At 40.1% G+C, this 20,475-nt stretch overlaps 1 protein-coding gene and 1 pseudogene across 28 annotated transcripts in view; one reads left to right on the top strand and one right to left on the bottom strand.

Moving 5' to 3' along the window:
* Positions 1-11,382, top strand: part of LOC147370485 (alpha-fetoprotein-like) — a 50,844-nt pseudogene extending 39,462 nt beyond the window's left edge. Inside the window, exons 13-14 of the transcript XR_015166140.1 lie at positions 1,680-1,812; positions 11,227-11,382. The product of XR_015166140.1 is annotated as an alpha-fetoprotein-like (transcript). The remainder of the gene's footprint in view (positions 1-1,679; positions 1,813-11,226) is intronic.
* A 7,242-nt stretch (positions 11,383-18,624) lies between these two features.
* RASSF6 (Ras association domain family member 6) overlaps positions 18,625-20,475 on the bottom strand; it is a 71,639-nt gene continuing 69,788 nt past the window's right edge. For all 27 annotated transcript variants that reach the window (XM_086407613.1, XM_086407591.1, XM_086407592.1 and 24 more), the window contains 3 exons: positions 20,296-20,414; positions 20,107-20,204; positions 18,625-20,010 (listed from right to left, as the gene is read on the bottom strand). In XM_086407613.1, the coding sequence (XP_086263739.1) occupies positions 19,935-20,010; positions 20,107-20,204; positions 20,296-20,414 (293 nt within the window). In that variant the 3' untranslated portion in view covers positions 18,625-19,934. The remainder of the gene's footprint in view (positions 20,011-20,106; positions 20,205-20,295; positions 20,415-20,475) is intronic.

Raw genomic sequence — 20,475 nt, 5'->3', positions numbered from 1 at the left:
GTCCACCTTTTGTGGAGATGTGGACCATCTCTTTGTCCATTATCAAGGCGGGGCTAGGGTGGAGGTTGGAGAAGGAAATGGCAACCCACTCCAGTGTTCTTGCCTGGACAATCCCAGGGACAGCGGAGCCTGGTGGGCTGCCATCTATGGGGTCGCATAGAGTCAGACAGGACTGAAGCGACTTAGCAGCAGCAGCAGGGTGGAGGTGGGAGAGGGTGGAGCTGAAATGGGAAGATCAGAGGCATGTTCAGAGGGCTATCCAGTTAAGCTAAGTTTCTGTCTGATTGTTTAGATGGGATCAGGGTTCTATGGCCATCTGGCCAGGGCTGTTTTTGTGGGTCCTGTGGGCACCACTTGGATAAGCCAAGTCTGGGAGCTGCAGAGGGCCACCTTGGCTTCTGCATTGTCCCCAACTTCACTCCTGCTTCCCTCCCTTTGCCCAGTGCCTGTGCTGGTGTCACATACACGTTGGAGACTTCACTGTGGACGACTGTCAGGCAGCAAAGGCTTGGTGGCATTTCAGTCCAGGAGTCAGGCAACTCAGAGTCACCTTGCTTTGGGTCAGCTGCCTGCACTGAGACCTCAGGGAGAAGAAAAGGGCTTTTCGCTGGGCTGGACAGTGAGACTGATGCGGTGCACACCTGCTCTTCTGCTGGCTGGTCCTTCTTTGCCGTCATCTCTAGCTGATGGCAACTGGCACAAACCTTGTCTGCCAGCCACCCAGGGCAGCCCAGCCTAGCGGTGGGGCGGGGCTGGAGTCCTCTGTCCTGTGATAGAAGACTTACATAATATCCTTAGTTTTGCCTCTTGGTAGAAAAAGCCTAAAATATTAATATTTGTTGGATCCCTGGTTTAGAGTGTCATAGAAATAGCTACTTGAAGCTTTGAGATACTTTTTATTATACCTATTCAAGCACAAATAAGGCCACTAGATGTTTCCAATTTGAATTTGGAAATGAAGACCAAACAAAGGTTTTTTTGGGGATAAGCAATAAAATATGGATTGAGGTACATTTTCCCTACTCTTCACACCTTGTTTTCTTTGTAGTTAAATCTTTCTTGATCAGAAAAAAAAGACAACATATTTTATTAAATAGACAGAGACCAGGTTTTAATTTTGAATATTCAAGTGATTGAATCACTGACATTTATATGGTTGTTGGGAAACTGTTCTGTAAGAGACATCTGAGTTGACTGTCAAATTACTAAAGTTTCAAATAGTGTATTGGCTTTATCATTAATAACATATAAAGGGCCCTCAACTTCCAGGTGTGTTATATTTGAAATATTTATTGGGAAGTTAGTTTTTTAGGATAAATGTTGTTCACAAGAAAATACTATAGGAAAAGCTAATGTATAACCTATTTTCTACCCAATGTAATAAAAATAGAAAAAAGCATTTATCCTAGTAATAATTACATAAAGATAATTAAATTTACTATAATAGGTATATTGATGAGATATGCTTGAATAAACATGTGGAATAAACATGAAGATGGAGATAGACATTGTGAAAATTGTGAGAACATCAGGTCGTTTTCAGATCCTTTAAACTTGAGAGTGAGAGCTAGGCAAAGGTGTGGGTGGTGTGCGGCTTTCAATAAGTAAGGCAGGTTTGCAAGCTGGCCTTCTAGAACTCAGTGAGTGCTTGTTTTTTTTGCCACTCATTTCTTATTCAGACTCCTCAGCAACCTTGTGAAGCAGAAACTGTATGCAGCAGAGATGCAGTTCCAACCAATTACTGTGGATTTTGCTCACCTGGTGGAGACGTGCTGTCAAGCAGAGAAAAGTGAAACATGTTTCCAAGAAGAGGTATCCCTGTTTCCTTGTTTATTCTCTTAGCATTCGTAGGGGTTATTAAGTTTAAAAAAAATTCTCTGTTCTAGTCATGAACGGACTGGGAGAAAATCCCAGTCTCAGTGAATTGGTGTAACTAAGTATTTTGGTTGAAGATACACTAATATTTATGTTCATTTGCAGAAACTAGGTGTGTTAGACACGAAAAGAGATAAACAGAAAGTCATTGATCTTAGATGAACTGAGATGTTTCGGATTGGGGGTGGGGGGGAAGAAGGATGAGCAAGACTCTGGTCACTGTAGAGAAAAGGTGTCCGTGGAAATATAGAGAAATTTTAAACAAGTAACAATTTAAAGGCCTGTCTGGGCAAGCTGTAGCTTTGTTTTAGAAATTTCTGGGGGCACAATCAGAAAGAGTCACTAAAGGTAGTTTGGGGCTTAACTAGGAGACCAGGTGAAAAACATTGTGTTTTCTCAGTGGCAGATCATTAGAATAGGCGGTTGAAGAATAGAAAGAGAAACTACGATCAGAAGAAAGTGTCTCTGTGCATATCCACTAAACTGACTACCAGGTGATTGTTTTGTGTTATCAATCTAATTATATACAGTTAACAAGCAAATGACTTTTCATAAGATGGTAAAGTTGTGTGACTTAAATTTCTAAGAATATCATGGTGATCCTACCATCACTCTGAGGTACAGAAAATTCATGTAAATTCATGGAGGGAACCTGGGATGGCCATTCTCCTGCAGATATGACGTGAGAAACAGAAATTCAGTTATAGTAGGTTATAGTGTCTGAGTAGAAGAATCCAAGTATATGGTTAAATATATATATATAATAAAGCAGCCTTTACAGTCAAAACAGGTTGGGGCTAGTTAAGGCTGGGGTTTAGCAATGGCCTAGGGAAACATTTTCACAGGTAACAATTTTCACAAATGCCTTAATTACCTTCAGTGGCTCTTTTCTGGGCTTCCCTCATAGCTCAGTTGGTAAAGAATCTGGCTGGCTCTTTTCTACTTTTTCAACTAAACTGTACATGTGCTTATGTTAAAAGTCACATATCTATAGTCTAAGCCAAAGAACTGGTGCTTTTCAATTGTGGTGGGAGAAGACTCTTGAGAGTCCCTTGGTCTGCCATGAGATCAAACCAGTCAATCCTAAAGGAAATCAATCCTGAATATTCATTGGAAGGACTGATGTTGTAGCTGAAGCTCCTTTACTTTGGCTACGTTATGCCAAGAGCTGACTCACTGGAAAAGACCTTGATGCTGGGAAAGATTGAAGGCAAAAGGAGAAGAGGGAGGCAGAGGATGAGATGGTTAGATAGCATCACTGATTCAAGGGACATGAATTTGAGCAAATTCCAGGAGATAGTGAAGGGCAGGGAAGCCTGGTGTGCTGCAAGCCATGGCATCGCCAAGAGTCAGACACCACTTAGTGACTGAACAATAACCATAATCTGTGGCTCAGCTGGTAAAAAAATCCACATGCAATGTGGAAGATCTGGGTTTGATTCCTGGACTAGGAAGATCCCCTGGAGAAGGGAAAGGCTACCCACTCCAGTATTCTGGCCTGGAGAATTCCACCAAGTGTATAGTCCATGGGGTCGCAGAGAGTTGGACACCACTGAGAGCCTTTCACTTTCACTTTCATAACCTTGTCAAAAAGGTAGTCAAACTACCGCCCTCTGGCTAACTTAGCTTCCCTCCCTGTTTATGTAAATAAGGTTGTGTGGGCACACAGCCCTGCCCATTTATTTACATGTTGTCTGCGTTGCTTAAAACAGCAGAATTGAATAGTTGTAAAATTGAGTAGTTGTGACAGAGACTGAATGAACTACAGAGTTCCAAATATCTGGCTGTTCACAATAAGAACTTTGCTGACTGCCAGACTGGCTGATACACAAAATGAAAACAGTCACAAATGTCCATTTTTTCATTTTAAAGCCCTTTTACTTTTTGTATTTAGAAAATACATTGCTACCTGAGTAACACCAGTAATAACAACTATTGTAGTTTTATTATATATCTTATATAATATATATATATTATAGTTAATAATATTGTAATATCTTTGTATGGGGAAGAAGGTGGTCAAAAAGTACAAACTTGCGATCAGTTATGAGATAAACAAATGCCAGGGATATGATTTGCAACATGATAAATATAATTAATACTTGTTCTTGTTGTTCAGTCGCTGAGTCGCGTCTGACCCTGCAACTCCACGGCCTGCAGCACGCCAGGCTTCCGTTGTCCTTCACTATCTACCTGAATTTGCTCAAATTCATGTCCATTGAGTCAGTGATGCTACCTAACCATTTCATCCTCTGTCACTCCCTTCTTTTTATGCCTTCAGTCTTTTCTAGCATCAGAGTCTTTTCCAATGAGTCAGCTCATAAACACTTTTTCAGAAAGGCCTGTACTTAAGAATTCCCTAGAGAATTTTCTTGACATGTTCTTGCTCATAAAGAAGAATACTTCTTGCTGGAACTATTTCACCAATAGCATGATAGGAAGATTTCTGTGTGCTTTTTCCTACACTTTTTGTCGAACAACCATTTTCAACTTAATGGTTGAAAAGCCCAAATTTCCTCCCTTCCCTCTCCGCTTTAGGATTTCTCCACAAATTAAGGAAGCAAATAGGAGCTATCTGAAGAATATATCATAATAACTATCATTTGCTAGATTAACTTCTTCAGATAAAAAATGGATTATCTGTAATTATGCATCATCTATAAAGTTTCATGAAGTTTATCTCCTTATGATTATTCTAAGGCAGTGATTCTGGAATATTTGTGTGCATCAGAGTTGCTTGGAGGGCTCGTTAAAACAAAATCAGTGTTTTTTACTCAAAGGATTTCTGATCAATAGATCAATAGATCTGGGGTGGGGTCTGGCAAGTTCCCAGGAGCTGCTGATGCTACTGGTTTGGAGAAGACTTGAGGAACCACTTTAGGGTGAAAGCAGATAATCATAAACTAGTCCCCCATCCCCTCCCAATATTTTCATATATCTAACTCCTAGTGAGAAGTTAGAACCAAGGACAGTAACAAAAATAATGAAGCAATTGAAAAGTAACCCATTTATGAAAAGAAGTGAAAGAATTTGAGGACGTTAAATAAAAAAGGTAAGACTGGAATATTAAAAAAACAACTTTATGTTACATGAATAGGCTTAGCCAAAAATATAGGACTATATAATCAAAAATATAAAATATAGGAATATAATATCTTGGAATCTTATCAGCAAGAATTTGTGTGACTCTGTGTGTGTCTCTGTTTGTGGAAGAGGCCTAGGTTTGACTGTAGTGCAAAGGAATAATTCCTAGTGGCTTTGGGGGTCTCCAAAGTCCCCCAGGTAAAGTCTGTGTGATCGGTTGTGTCCGACTCTTTGTGACCCCATGGACTGTAGCCCACCAGGCTTCTCCGTCCATGGAATTTTCCATGGAAGGATATTGGAGTGGGTTGCTGTGCCCTCCTCCAGGGGATCTTCCCAACCCAGGGGTAGAATTTGAATCTCCTGTGTCTCTTCCATTGGCAGGTGGATTCTTCACCACGGTGCCACTTGTGAAGCCTTAGAAGTGATGAGGCTTACCCAATTAGTCTGTAGATTTTCCAGTTAGACTAACTGCTGCGGGGACCTACAGGCATTTTCTTTGTTTGAATAGTCAATTATGTGAACCTGTTCTGCCTGCTAAAGGATAAAGTCGGCAGGCTTGAAGATTGCCTTTCTAGCTATGACTGGTGGGAGGATAAAACATTTTTAGACAAGATGGAAGACATTCTGAGAAGTAAACCAGAATGCAGGAAAAATCCAGGGAGAAAACAGTGAGCCGAAGTTAATGTTGGAATGTCAATAAGAATAAGAATGAAACAAAAAGAAGGAATAAAATAAGAAACTCAGCCATACAAGGTGAATTTGAATCTTCCAAAGAACAGGAATCTCATATTTCATGAGGTAATAATGTGAATTGCAGACATCAGCAGTTTTAAGAAGAAAAATACTCAGATCAGAGGGGAATGATAATTATAGCCTGAGATAATTATCTGTCAGCCAACAGAATATAACATAGAAGAAGGTTAACAAGAATTAGCAGAAATTTGGGCAGGTTGAAATGATGGTTTGAAAAATAATATATGAAATTTAATAATAAAAAAAAGCAGTGCTCTGCTTTTAGTTGTGACTCAACACAAGTTCATGTGAAAAGACTTGCTGTTTTAAGTAGCCTCTGCTTACAGTTTGCGGAAAAGGAGATGGCACCCCACTCCAGAACTCTTGCCTGGAAAATCCCATGGACGGAGGAGCCTGGTAGGCTGCAGTCCATGGGGTCACTAAGAGTCGGACATGACTGAGGGACTTCACTTTCACTTTTCACTTTCACGCAATGGAGAAGGAAATGGCAACCCACTCCAGTGTTCTTGCCTGGAGAATCCCAGGGACGGAGGAGCCTGGTGGGCTGCCATCTATGGGGTCGCACAGAGTCGGACACGACTGAAGCAACTTAGCAGCAGCAGCAGCAGCTTACAGTTTGATGGGTCTATTATTAAAGCTACTGCAATCCTGGGATGCATTTCTGGAGAAAAAGCAAGGATCAGAGTAAGCAATGTGATATCTCGGTCATATGGATCCAGTCATTCTGAGATACTGTATTTAGTTTCTTTTATAAGTAATACATGAACATGACTAAAGCAAGAGTCCAGACAGAAAAGCAGGGTACATTTCCCATTCCCAAAAGATAAGCAATTTAAATCTTTCCTATTAGTACTCCTAGTGATTAGTGTTATTACTTTGCTGCTGCGTCGCTTCAGTCGTGTCCGACTCTGTGCCACACCATAGACGGCAGCCAACCAGGCTTCCCGTCCCTGGGATTCTCCAGGCGAGAACACTGGAGTGGGTTGCCATTTCCTTCTCCAATGCATGAAAGTGAAAAGTGAAAGTGAAGTCGCTCAGTCGTGTCCGACTCTAGCGACCCAATGAACTGCAGCCCACCAGGCTCCTCCGTCCACGGGATTTTCCAGGCAAAAGTACTGGAGTGGGGTGCCATACTTCTTAAAATGTTGCTATCATTTAAAGAATATAGTGTGTTTACACTGACTTCAACAATACCACTCGTAGACTTTTAATATATTTTTAGGTAAAGTGTTTTTCTTTTTTTGATTATATTCTTCCTTGGTTCTTACATTTCAGTCAGCATCTAGTGATTTTCCATAACATAATTAACATCTAAATTTCCTTCAATTTCTTTGCCAGCTTTCCTTTTAAAAGCTATACCATTATTTCCACACCCTCTAGGTTTGTTTATCCTGCTTTGTTAATGTAAGGTGTATGTGTGCTAAGTTGCTTCAGTTGTGTCTGACTCTTTGTGACTCCATGGACTGTAGCCCACCTGGCTCCTCTATCCATGGAAATTCTCCAAACAAGAATACTGGAGTGGGTTTCCATGCCCTTCTCCAAAGTTCAAGGTGTATACAGTTTGTCAATAGGTTGATGTTAACAAGTGGAAACCAATAAATAGTATGTTCAATAGTGCGTTTAACTTTAATGTTATTTACAGCCATACGATGAATGGATTAGTTCAACAACTTATCCGGTATCGCTTTAAAAATACCAATATTAAATGAAGTCTTTTTTCTTATTGTCAAATGCAGAAAATATGCCACATTTGTTTAGTTTTACATATTTGGACTATGATTTCCTCATATATCCTTCTTTCTTGAGAGGTTCTAATTATCTTTCTTTTTCCATCAGTTCAGTTCAGCCGCTCAGTCGTGTCCGACTCTTTGCGACCCCATGAATTGCAGCACGCCAGGCCTCCTTGTCCATTACCAACTCCTGCAGTTTACTCAAACTCATGCCCATCAAGTTGGTGATGCCATCCAGCCATCTCATCTTCTGTCGTCCCCTTCTCCTTCTGTCCCCAACCCCTCCCAGCATCAGAGTCTTTTCCAATGAGTCAACACTTTGCATGAGGTGGCCAAAGTATTGGAGTTTCAGCTTTAGCATCAGTCCTTCCAATGAACACCCAGGACCAATCTCCTTTAGGATGGACTGGTTGGATCTCCTTGCAGGCCAAGGGACTCTCAAGAGTCTTCTCCAACATCACAGTTCAAAAGCATCAATTCTTCGGTGCTCAGCTTTCTTCAGTTCTTAATCATACAGTTTTTGTAATAGCATATTCTATCATCTTATAACTATATTTGAAAAGTCCTCTGACTTACTCTTTCAGTTTGGACCTAGTTATTTCTAGAATTGACTATCCATGGAAAGTTTCTTCCTAGTGTGAAGTGAAGTAAAAGTGAAAGTCACTCAGTCGTGTTTGACTCTTTGCAATCCCATGAACTAACCCATAGAATTCTCCAGGCCAGAATACTGGAGTGGGTAGCCTTCCCTTCTCCAGGGGGTCTTCCCAACCCAGGGATTGAACCAAGGTCTCCTGCATTGCAGGCGGATTATCTACTAGCTGAGGCACAAGGGGAGCCCAAGAATACTGGAGTGAGTAGCCTATCTCTTCTCAAGGGGATCTTCCTGACCCAGGAATTGAACCAGGGTCTCCTTCACTGCAGGCAGATTCTTTGCCAACTGAGCTATCAGGGAAGCCCCTCTTCCTAGTGTAACTTTGGGTAAAATGGACTATTTCTAAAATTCCATTTTATGTTTTTTCTTGAATTCTGTTAAGTTTTTCTGGGCTTAAGTATGTAATTACATACTTAAATGCTTAAGTATGTAATGTATTTATGTATTTTTTCAGAATGGGCACCCAGGAGAAAAACTTTTGGTGTCCTTATGTGTTTAAATTATTATTTTATCCATATATTTACACAGTTTTGTTTTTTAGCTTGTATGTTAGCTTGAATTCTTCAGTTGTAAATACTATGGTCAAATTCTGGATAACTTAAATTAAAAATAGTATATTGAAAAGATAGTAGTGATTTCAGAAATCTTTAGGAAGCTTTAAAAAATGGACTGAGCAGCAGGTAAGAACAGAAGTAGCTCAGAAATCAATGACTTTCTGGTCTTGTACTGCTGGAATATCTCTACATGTTGCTCTTCTGAGCTCCTATCTCTGCATTTTGAGATGTTGATTAATATCATATCAATGACTTTAATTTTCAGAAGTTCATCAATAGCTCTTACATTGATGGTGGGTTTTTCAATAGGCTTTATTCTTTCTGGTATATTGCTACTATTATTGAATTGGGACTTCAAAAGAGATAAAAGGATGTTGGCAAATTGCTATATCCTAGAATGTAGTCTTGAAAAGTATGTCACAGGATGTAGAGAAATAGATAAGCAATATTTATTCCAAAGTTCAGATGATGATAGGTTAGTAGTCTCCTATATGGACAACATATGGACTTGGGAGAAAATATTTGCAAACAATGGTACTGACAAGGGATTAATTTTCAAAATATACAAACAGTTCATACAGCCTCATATGAAAAGACCAAATAATCCAGTCAAAAAATGAACAGAAGACCTAAATAGATATTTCTCCAAAGAAGACATACAAATGGCTAGCTGGAAAAGATGCTCAATATTGCTAATTATCAGAGAAATGTAAATCAAAGCTACAGTGAGGTATCACCTCACACCATTCAGAAAGGCCCTCATTAAAAAGTCTACAAATAAGAAATGCTGAGAGAAAACAAAGGAACCCTCGCTCACTATTGACAGAAATGTAAATTTGTGAAGCCACTAAGAAATAGTATGGAATTTCCTTTAAAAATACTAAAAGTAGACCTACCATGACCCTACGATCCCACTCCTGGGCATATATCCAGAAAAGATGAAAACTCTAATTTTTCAAAGATACATGCACCACAGTTCATAGCAGCACTACTTACAATACCCAGGACATGGACGCAACATAAGTATACCCACTAACAGATGAATGGATAAAGGAGATGTGATATCTATCTCTCTGTCTCTCTCTATATATGTATGTATATAAATATATAAAACAATGGAATATTACTAAGTCATGAAAAGAGTGAAGTGATGCCATTTGCAGCAACATGGACGGACCTAGAAATTATCATACAAGGCGAAGTAAGTCAGATGGAGAAAGACAAATAGCATACTATATCACTTCTATGGGAATCTAAAATATGATATAATGGAATGTATTTCCTAAAGAGAAATAGACTCACAGACATAGAAAACAAACAATGATTGCCAGAAGGGGATAGCAGGGGGTGGAAGGAGATAAACTAGGAGTTCCAGGCTAATATATACATACTACCGTGTATAAAATGGAGAAGGCAGTGGCAACCCACTCCAGTACTCTCGCCTGGAAAATCCCATGGACGGAGGAGCCTGGTAGGCTGCAGTCCATGGGGTCGCTAAGAGTCGGGCACGACAGAGCGACTTCACTTTCACTTTTCACTTTCATGCATTGGAGAAGGAAATGGCAACCCACTCCAGTGTTCTTGCCTGGAGAATCCCAAGGATGGGGGAGCCTGGTGGGCTGCCATCTATGGGGTCACACAGAGTCGGACATGACTGAAGCGACTTAGCAGCAGCAGTGTATAAAATAGATAAACAAGGACCTACTGTATGGCACAGAGAAATATATTCAGTGTATTGTAATAACTTATAATGGAAAAGAATCTGAAAAAGAATAAATAGGAGAACTTCCCTGGTGGTCAGTGACTAAGACTCTGCACTCCCAAAGAAGGGGGCCTGGATTTGATCCCTGGTCAGGGAACTAGATCCCACATGCTGCCACTGAGAATCTGCATGCTGCAATGAAGATTAAAGATCTGTGTGCTCCAACTAAGACCTGGCAAGCCAAATAAATACATAAATATTTTTAAAAGATACATGTGTATGTACACACACACATATATGGGCTTCCCAGGTGGCTCAGTGGTAAAGAATATTCCTGGCAAAGCAGGAGCCACAGGTGACTCGAATTCCATCCCTGGGTCGGGAAGATCCCCTGGAGAAGAAAATGGCAACCCACTCCAGTATTCTTGCCTGGAGAATTCCATGGACAGAGGAGCCTGGTGGGGTGCAGTCTATGGGGTTTCCAAGAGCTGGACACAACTCAGTGACTGAGTACATATGTAAATATGGGGTTACCTAGAGCTGTTTTAAAATGCAATGTGAAGCTGATGTTGATTGTTCATTTTTACTCTGCAGCAAAAGAGTGCCATACTTTAGTGAGAAGGAAGCAAATTTTTATTTATGCCAAATCTGGGGTCTTGAACGTAGGTGTCATCGCAGTGAATTAAGTCCTTAAACTAAGGGACTAGGCCTATGAGCAATTCTATTCTAAGACCTTGAGTGGGGGACATATTAGGATATATCTCAGGCATGCAACAGGGAAGTCTTAAAGATTTTCTATTTGGGATCAGAGCTGTTTAGCTGTGTTCTCTTTCTCACAGATGTGCTTATTTGCTTTATTTATTTATTTTTTTTTAGGGGTCCAAACTGATTGAAAAGTGCCAGCTTCTTTTGGGAGGCTAAATGATTCCAGAAAATGTCATCGTAGGATCTTTGTTGAGAACTGCATTTTGTTTTTCATGAATAATGAAATGCATGTTTAATATTCAGAATAAAAATCGGTAGTGTCAGCTTTCATCTGCTAACAATGCTACTCAAGAACATTAACCAATCTAGACTAAATCTCTAGTTTCTTACTCAGCAGAGGAATCTATTTATTGCAACTCTTCTGCAACCTCCTTTCTCCTCATAAACTTTCTATTTCTCAGAAGCAGCACTGGAAATATGAACTCAAGGGCAGGGCGGGGGTGTGTGGCTTTCAAAGGTCTCAGATGGATATAATGGGTGCCACATGCCACGTCAAGCTGGGACCTGGCTGCTGGGTTTCTGGAATGAAAAAGATCCAAAGTGCCACTTAGGGTTTCTATCCATACCACTACTGAAAATAATTATTGATGAGCTGAATGAAATGGTTTTGTAAGAAAGTTACTTTCGTAACAGTATTCTCATTCATCTTTACCTTAGATATGTGATGCTGACATTGTCACCAAGGAATCCCAATATATTCGTATTAACTTGAACTCTCAATGATGATGTGTATCAGCAGTTTTTTTCCCCAGAACTCCTGGGAGAAAGACATAAAGAACTTATTCTTTGAACTTAGTTTTCCAGATTTTTTTGTGTGTGTAATGAAGTAAAAAAAAAAAAAAAAAGCAGTGATATTTTAGTGCTTACTAAATGAACGATTTTGATTAGAGAAAATATTTAATCCTCTTTTCAGTGCTCTATACTTGATTTCAGTTTTTCCTCACTCCAATAATTTCAATGTGTTCATATATATATATTAGCAAATTAAATCCAAAAATCATTGAAGTATCTATTAGGTTCAATAAACTGTACTAGGTATTATAGGGAATGATATGAATATGATATGACCAGATCACTAATGAATTTAAACAAGATATAATCACATGAGGAACTGTAATAATGGGCAGATTACACATTTCCAGTGTCACAAGAGCAGAACTAACTGATAAGGTAGAACCCAGGGGTTTGAGATCACATATTACCCCAGAGACCAGGAAAGTTCATGGGAGAAGTGACTGGCCAATGGCCAGTCTGGCCAATGACTAGAAAATGTATGTGGTGGGTTTTAAGACAAGAGTAAAGCAGTAAGACTCAGTGAAAACCTAGGTAACAATGCTGTGTGGGAACACATTGTAGCTTAGCTACATCAATGAAAAGTATTTGTAGAGCAGTCATGTCCAACTCTCTGTGACTGTAGCCTGCCAGGCTTCTCCATCCATGGAATTCTCCAGGCAGAATACTGGGGTACCCATTCCCTTCTCCAGGGGTTCTTCCTGACCCAGGGATTGCAGGGATTCCCACATTGCAGGTAGATTCTTTACTGTCTGAGGAACCAGGGAAGCCTAGTTATAACAATAGCTAGTATTTATCATACACTTCTTACATGCAAAGTGTCAGCCTTTAAATGTATTATTCCTGTAACTTCTACAACTGTATAATGAAGTAGGTACTATTATTTCTTTACTACAAATGAAGACACACAGACTGCCATTTGAAGGTGTGTAGTTTAGGGTGAAGCCCCAGGCTTCAGCAATACGTGAATTGTGAACTTCCAGGTATTCAAGCTGGTTTAAAAAAAGGCAGAGGTTGCCAACATCTCCTGGATCATCGAAAAAGCAAGAGAGTTCCAGAAAAACATCTATTTCAGCTTTATTGACTATGCCAAAGCCTTTGACTGTGTGGATCACAATAAACTGTGGAAAATTCTGAAAGAGTTGGGAATACCAGACTACCTGACCTGCCTCTTGAGAAACCTGTATGCAGGTCAGGAAGCAACAGTTAGAACTGGACATGGAAAAACAGACTGGTTCCAAATAGGATAAGGAGTACATCAAGGCTGTATGTTGTCACCCTGCTTATTTAACTTATATGCAGAGTACATCATGAGAAATGCTGGGCTGGAAGAAGCAGAAGCTGGAATCAAGATTGCCAGGAGAAATATCAATAATCACAGATATGCAGATGACACCACCCTTATGGCAGGAAGTGAAGAGGAACTAAAGAGCCCCTTGATGAAAGTGAAAGAGGAGAGTGAAAAGAGTTGGCTTAAAGCTCAACATTCAGAAAACTAAGATCATGGCATCTGGTCTCATCACTTCATGGCAAATAGATGGGGAAACAGTGGAAACAGTGTCAGACTTTATTTTTCTGGGCCTCAAAATCACTGCAGATGGTGACTGCAGCCATGCTCCAGTACTTGGGCCACCTCATGCAAAGAGTTGACTCATTGGAAATGACTCTAATGCTGGGAGGGATTGGGGGCAGGAGGAGAAGGGGACGACAGAGGATGAGATGGCTGGATGGCATCACCGACTCGATGGACATGAGTCTGAGTGAACTCCGGGAGTTGGTGATGGACAGGGAGGCCTGGCGTGCTGTGATTCATGGGGTCACAAAGAGTCGGACACGACTGAGCAACTGAACTGAACTGAACTGAACTCCTTGGAACGAAAGTTATGACTAACCTAGACATCATATTAAAAAGCAGAGACATTACTTTGCCAACAAAGGTCAGTCTAGTCAAGGTTATGATTTTTCCAGTGGTCATGTATGGATGTGAGAGTTGGACTATAAAGAAAGCTGAGCACCGAAGAATTGATGCTTTTGAACTGTGGTGTTAGAGAAGACTCTTGAGAGTCCCTTGGCCTGCAAGGAGATCCAACCAGTCCATCCTAAAGGAGATCAGTCCTGGGTGTTCATTGGAAGGACTGATGCTGAAACGGAAATTCCAGTACTTTGGCCACCTCATGTGAAGAGTTGACTCATTGGAAAAGACTCTGATGCTGGGAGGGATTGGGGGCAGGAGGAGAAGGGGACGACAGAGGATGAGATGGTTGGATGGCATCAGAGACTCAATGGATATGGGTTTGGGTGGACTCCGGGAGTTGGTGATGGACAGGGAGGCCTGCTGTGCTGCGGTTCATGGGGTCACAAAGAGTCGGACACGACTGAGTGACTGAACTGAACTGATATACTCTTGTGGTTAATAGTGTGGGTTCTGGAGCCATAGAACCAAGGATTCTAGAGCCTTGGTCTTCTACTAAAGAGTTTAGCAAACCTCCTAACCTCTGCACGACTTACTTTCCTCATCTTTACAGTTGGATTTAAAGGTTAATTTCCTCTTGGAAGTGTAATGAACGTTAAATGAGTTGAACTATGGAAGGCACTTAAAATAGTGGTGACAGATGCTAAGTGAGGTTAGTTTGAATAATATGAAATTGTTGCCTTTGTAGGCCAAGTATGGACAGTTTCAAATGTCTCGGTCTAATAGGTTAGCTGTTATTTAGAAGACAAATGGATGCTGTTGAAGGGTTTTGCCCTCTTGAATTGCATCCTATTCCTTTCTTTCCTTTCACATGTAGATATCTCAGTATAATAGATACATCTGCCGTCTTTTCCACCTCATCAACTGCCTTACCAATGTAGTTCTTTCTCCTTCAGTGCTTGAAGCCATGTGGAACAACCCTAAACAAAGTTCCATAGTAACACTGCCTAACTGTATATTTCATACTGCCAAGAGATAATAAAATACACCACCATATTAGAGAATAACCATTTGAAAAGTTTCTATATATTTTTGGCTACTAGATCAGATTTGTGAAAAAGGAAGCATACTTACAGGGGATTTTATAAAAATATTTTAGACAGTTTATTTACTCATTCTTTTATTCATTCATTAATTTATTCAGTTCTTTGATTGAGCACATCCTATACAAAGGACACAACATTAAATACAGCAAACTATACAGAGATGAATGTGACAGGACCTCTACCATTAGGAAGTTTAACATTATCTAGAACTGAATTTGAACTAATATGTAACTGGTAGTGAAATATTTGGACCATTTAAAACAAAGATGAATAGTTCTGTTACAAAAGCTTATATTCTTGTATGACAGAAAGATGTCTCTGAAATGAACAGATTTTTGTCTCCGAAATTATATCAGTTATCTATTGTTATGTAACAACTTATCCTAAAATGTAGCAGGATATTACAACAAACATTTTGTATCTCTCACATTTTCTGAGGATCAGGAATCTAGGAGTGGTTTAGCTGGTTTTTTCTTTTTGTTTTGGCTCAGGTCTCTCATGAGGTTGCAGGCAAGCTCTTAGACAGGGCTGCAGTCATCTGAAAGCTTGACTGGGGTGAGTTGATGGCCCACTCACACAGCTGTGGACTGTGGAGGGGACGCCTCAATTCCTTGCTGGCTTTTGACAGAAGGACTTGGTTCCTGTCATATAGGCCTTTCCCCAGGGCTACTCTGGATGTGGCAGTTGGCACCCCCAGAGCAAGCAATCCAAGAGAAGAAGCAAGGAGGACACCGCGGTGACTTTTATGACCCAGTCTCCCCAGGCGACAGTCTGGCACTCTGCTCTCCTCTGTTCCTTAAAAGTGAGTCACTAAGTCCAGCCCATTGGCAAGGTGAGGAGGATTAGACTGTCTCTTTAAAGGTGGAGTATCAAAGCCTTCACAAACATATTCAAAACTACCACTGCAGTGATGTTAATGTCTCACTTGATAGTTTATTTGCCTTTTTTTGCATCTAGTAGAACTCTGTGATTGCATGTACTTGCTACTTTTTTGTTGGTAACTTTTTAATCATACATTTTCTATTTCCTGGTTTAATAAGTAATACATGTTAATTATAGATTATGTAATAAGATAAACAAATATGAAAAATATGAATCACCCATACCTTATTCTACAAACCAGATATAACCACATTTAACATGCTTTTGGTTTGTAGTATATATTACTACATACATAAATGTATATATACAGTAATAGTATATATTCATATAAAAACATCTATATTATTTTATAGATAGTACACTTTTGGATATTTGTATCTATATTCTTATCTTAACATAAGGAGAATTTACTCTTATAATTAAAATTTATTAGAAAACAATTCTAAGAGCTGCATTACATTCTGTTTTTCCTTCTATAATCTTTTTTTCTATTTTTAAACATTAGGCTATTTACTTCCTTTTATCACAATAAATAATAGTCATATTTACATAGTATCTATGTACATCTGATTATTTTCGTATAAGATCCTACAAGTAAAATTATAGGGTGAACTTACTACTAAATTTGCTCTCAAAGAAAGTTATATTCATTTGTATCTCTTTTGTTGTTTAGTCGCTAAGTCATGTCCCACTCTTTTTATGACTCCATGGACTGTAGCCCACCAGGTTCCTCTGTTCATGGAATTTCCCAGGCAAGAATACTGGAGTGGGTTGCCATTTCTGTCTCCAGGGGATCTTCCCAACCCAAAGATCAAACCCAGGTCTCCTGCATTAGCAGGCAGATTTTTTGCCACTGAGCCATGAGGAAAGGCCAGTAGTCTGAGCACAGTACATCTCACTGTAATTTGTTGAGTATTTAATATTATCATTTTTTCATCTTTTTAATAGACCAATTTCACTTTCTTACTTTGCATTTTGTTGACATACCAGTTATTTTATTGCCTCTCTGTTATAAATTCACTTTTTGTTGTTGGCTCTGTGAAACTGGACGTGGAAACCATTACTTATTTACTTTCAGGCTAGGCTTTACTGGGGCCCAAGCTGCAGCAGGAGAGAGCATTGAAATACGCTTCCTTTGCAGCCTACGTGATATCATACTTAGCCAGTAGAGGGCGCTGGAGAAGCACTGCAGGAGGAAGCAGGTCTTCTGATTCGTAGGGGCTGGCATGCCAGGTTCCCGGGAAGCTGACTTTCTTCCCCCGGGGCTCCTCGCAGAATGGTTTCTTCAGCGCTAGTTGCCTGTGGGGTGCAGGTTTCTTTAGCGTTTGCTCCCGCAACCCCTTTTGTAGCTCTTGATTTGGTTTGTGGTGGCACAGCCTGGAGTCCCTTACAGTCCTGTGCTCTAACTCAGATCATTACTCTCCACACCCCACCTTGGTGCTCGCTCCCAGAGAGTGCTCTGTGGGGCTGACCATCTAGTAAACCCATCTCTTACACACTGAGGAAATCAGAAGGGAAAGAGACACGTGTACCCCAATGTTCATCGCAGCACTGTTTATAATAGCCAGGACATGGAAGCAACCTAGATGTCCATCTGCAGATGAATGGATAAGAAAGCTGTGGTACATATACACAATGGAGTATTACTCAGCCATTAAAAAGAATACATTTGAATCAGTTCTAATGAGGTGGATGAAACTGGAGCCTATTATACAGAGTGAAGTAAGCCAGAAGGAAAAACACCAATACAATATACTAATGCATATATATGGAATTTAGAAAGATGGTAACGATAACCCTGTATACGAGACAGCAAAAGAGACACTGATGTATAGAACAGGCTTATGGACTCTGTGGGAGAGGGAGAGGGTGGGAAGATTTGGGAGAATGGTATTGAAACATGTGAAATGTCATGTATGAAACGAGATGCCAGTCCAGGTTCAATGCACGATGCTGGATGCTTGGGGCTGGTGCACTGGGACGACCCAGAGGGATGGTATGGGGAGGGAGGAGGGTTCAGGATGGGGAACACATGAGAAATAAAGGATCATTAAAAAAAAAAAAACCATCTCTGTCCCATGCAGCCTCAAAGATGCCACAGCCCACGGCATACATAGAGTTGTACTAGGTTCCTACAGAGATGGTTCCCGCAGCTCACAGTCCCAGCAGCACTGGCTGCAGCGCCCCTGGCTTCATCCGGGTGCCTACCCCTCAGCCTCAGCTTACCTGTTCTCCAGACTTTTTTTCCTGCAGCCCTCCAGACACGGACACTGTGTGATCTGGCCTTGCGCCCACAGAGAAGCCCCTGTGCTCACTTGCCCACTGGATCCACACTCCAGAGGGTTGTTTCTGCTTATCCTAAGCCTATGGCCCTGCTGTGTCCTGGGAGCAGAGGACGTTTCCTCTATGCAATGGGCTGCAGCCACACCTTCTTCAGTGCATTTCAACTCTTTACTCCAAGCTTTTCCGTAGTTGGGTATTCTTCCTCAGACGAAGGTACCCTTTAGAGTTCCCTTTCCATTTCCTATTACCACAGCTAAATAGTTCTTTATATTAAATTATAACCCCCATTTAAATGACTGTGTGATTTCTGTCTCCTCATTAGACACAGACTAATACCACCCATCACTATTAAGATACAACTTTTCCCACACACTTAGTAGCTATTTGCATTTTCTCTTCTGCAATTTTACTTTTCAAACCATGCGTCTTACTTATTATTTTTTTTTTCCATTTTGTAGACTTTCAAGATATTAAAGATAAATCTTTTGTCATGTTTATGGTGGATACTTGAGACTACTTTAAATAAGTATAGAGTTTTAACCACTACATTTGCTTTATTTTAGTGAGTTGAGACCTTCTTATTAACTCATAGATAAAAGGATAAAGAAAACTGGGTTTACTACACTCCACCTTATCCTATAGTATGTGTAATACAATCAGTTTAATCCAATGCTTATTCAGTTCAGTTCAGTCACTCAGTTGTGTCCGACTTCTTGCGACCCCATGGACTGCAGCACGCCAGGCCTCCCTGTCCATCACCAACTCCTGGAGTTCACTCAAATTCATGTCCATTCAGTTGGTGAGTCCATTGAGTCCCATGCTTATGAGGAATGCAAATAGAACTAGTAGTAGAATGCAAAAAAGCTGCATAAATCTCCATTTTAATACAGAGTTCATAAGTAAAATCACAGGTGATACTTGTGGCATTCGCAGTGCTTTTCAGACTGGTGAAGTGGACTTGAAGGACCCTGAGCCCTGTCTTGTAGAATGAGTTATTTTGGAGAAAAAAACAGAGCTCGAGATTTCCTGCCCAACTTCAGATCCCACAGCTTCGCATTATCTTCTGTATTCATTCAGCAACAAATTTGGTTATCATGGATCAAGTCTTAGCCTAGCTGATGAAATACATTAAATCTCTGTGATATGTTTGTTTGGAAAAATAAAGAAAACTAGTTCAATTGACTTAAGAAAAATCTTAAGAACACTTTTGAAATTCATCAGTAGAACAGAAGGGGAAAAAAGAAGGGCTCGGGTTGAGAGAATTATGATTTGGATTTCTTAACAGAGTCCATAACGTTTTCTGTCCCAAAGGACAGGTAGCTCTGATGTTATAGATAGCTCGAAGGACCGAAAGACACTCCTAGGTTTTATGAAAAGGCTAGAGTTTAAGAAACTGTGAGATACCATCACCATCAGATTTCTTGGTGGGATAATAATGGGCTGATATTTTATTTCAAGAGCTGGAAGCTATTACTTCTGAATCATTTCTGAGAGCTAGTTGATGATAGTTCTCTTGACAGTTGAAGTTAAATAAGCTTAAGCTACATGGTATCTTAAAATACCATTTAAATTCAAGTTCACTGAGTGTTTTACTCTAAAAACTATTTGGAATACATAGTATCCGAGCTTATTTTAGTTACTGAAACTAAATTCAAGTTTCTTTCAGTCCAACTGTGAATCCAACCTAACCTCTTCACTTCAGAGAGAGACAAGCCGTACATTCAATTTCCTATAGATTCAAGTTCACATATTTTTTTTTAATGCAAGTATAGAATTTATGCACTGAAATAGCACTAAAACCTTCTAATTTTGTAGAAGTGTCTTAGCAATAGTGACTTGTACTGCTAAACTGTTGTCTCTGTTTTTATTACCCGTTTACTTCGAAGATATTTCAGTATGATTGCCTTTTCTGTACTGAATCTGAAAATAAGGAGAAAGAGTATTAACCATTGGACACATTTCGTGCATTGAACCTACTAAGGAACCAAGCACCCAGTGTGCAAGCTCTTGACTTACTTTGCTACTGTCCTTTGGATCTCTCTTTTTTCTTCTTCATTTAATCTTTGAAGGATGGATTCCAGGAGAGAAAAATGAAAGTTAATATACTGAGCCACCTGAAAGAAAAAACAAAAAGGTAGAGCATTTGTGTGAGAGGTACTGGGACAGGAGAGCTCAAAGACAGATTCAGGGCAATGGCATCCATACATCACTGCTAATTTCTTCGGCATCTTTATCCATGAGGAAAATGCGAGCATTTGTTTTGGACGGTCCCTGTAGGAGTCTATGCAGCAGCGGAATGTCTGTCTTCTTTAGCCGTTTCTGCTCTGCAAATGAAAATAAGAATCAGCTATAGTCAGGAGGCCATCCTAGAGAAGAAAAGGAACA

Source organism: Bos grunniens, chromosome 6, assembly GCF_055505025.1.
Source record: "Bos grunniens cultivar Pamir isolate PY7600 chromosome 6, Bosgru_T2T1.0, whole genome shotgun sequence".
NCBI lineage: Eukaryota > Metazoa > Chordata > Mammalia > Artiodactyla > Bovidae > Bos > Bos grunniens.
Note: the sequence above shows the minus strand (reverse complement) of the source record. Positions and strands in the feature narration are given on the sequence as shown.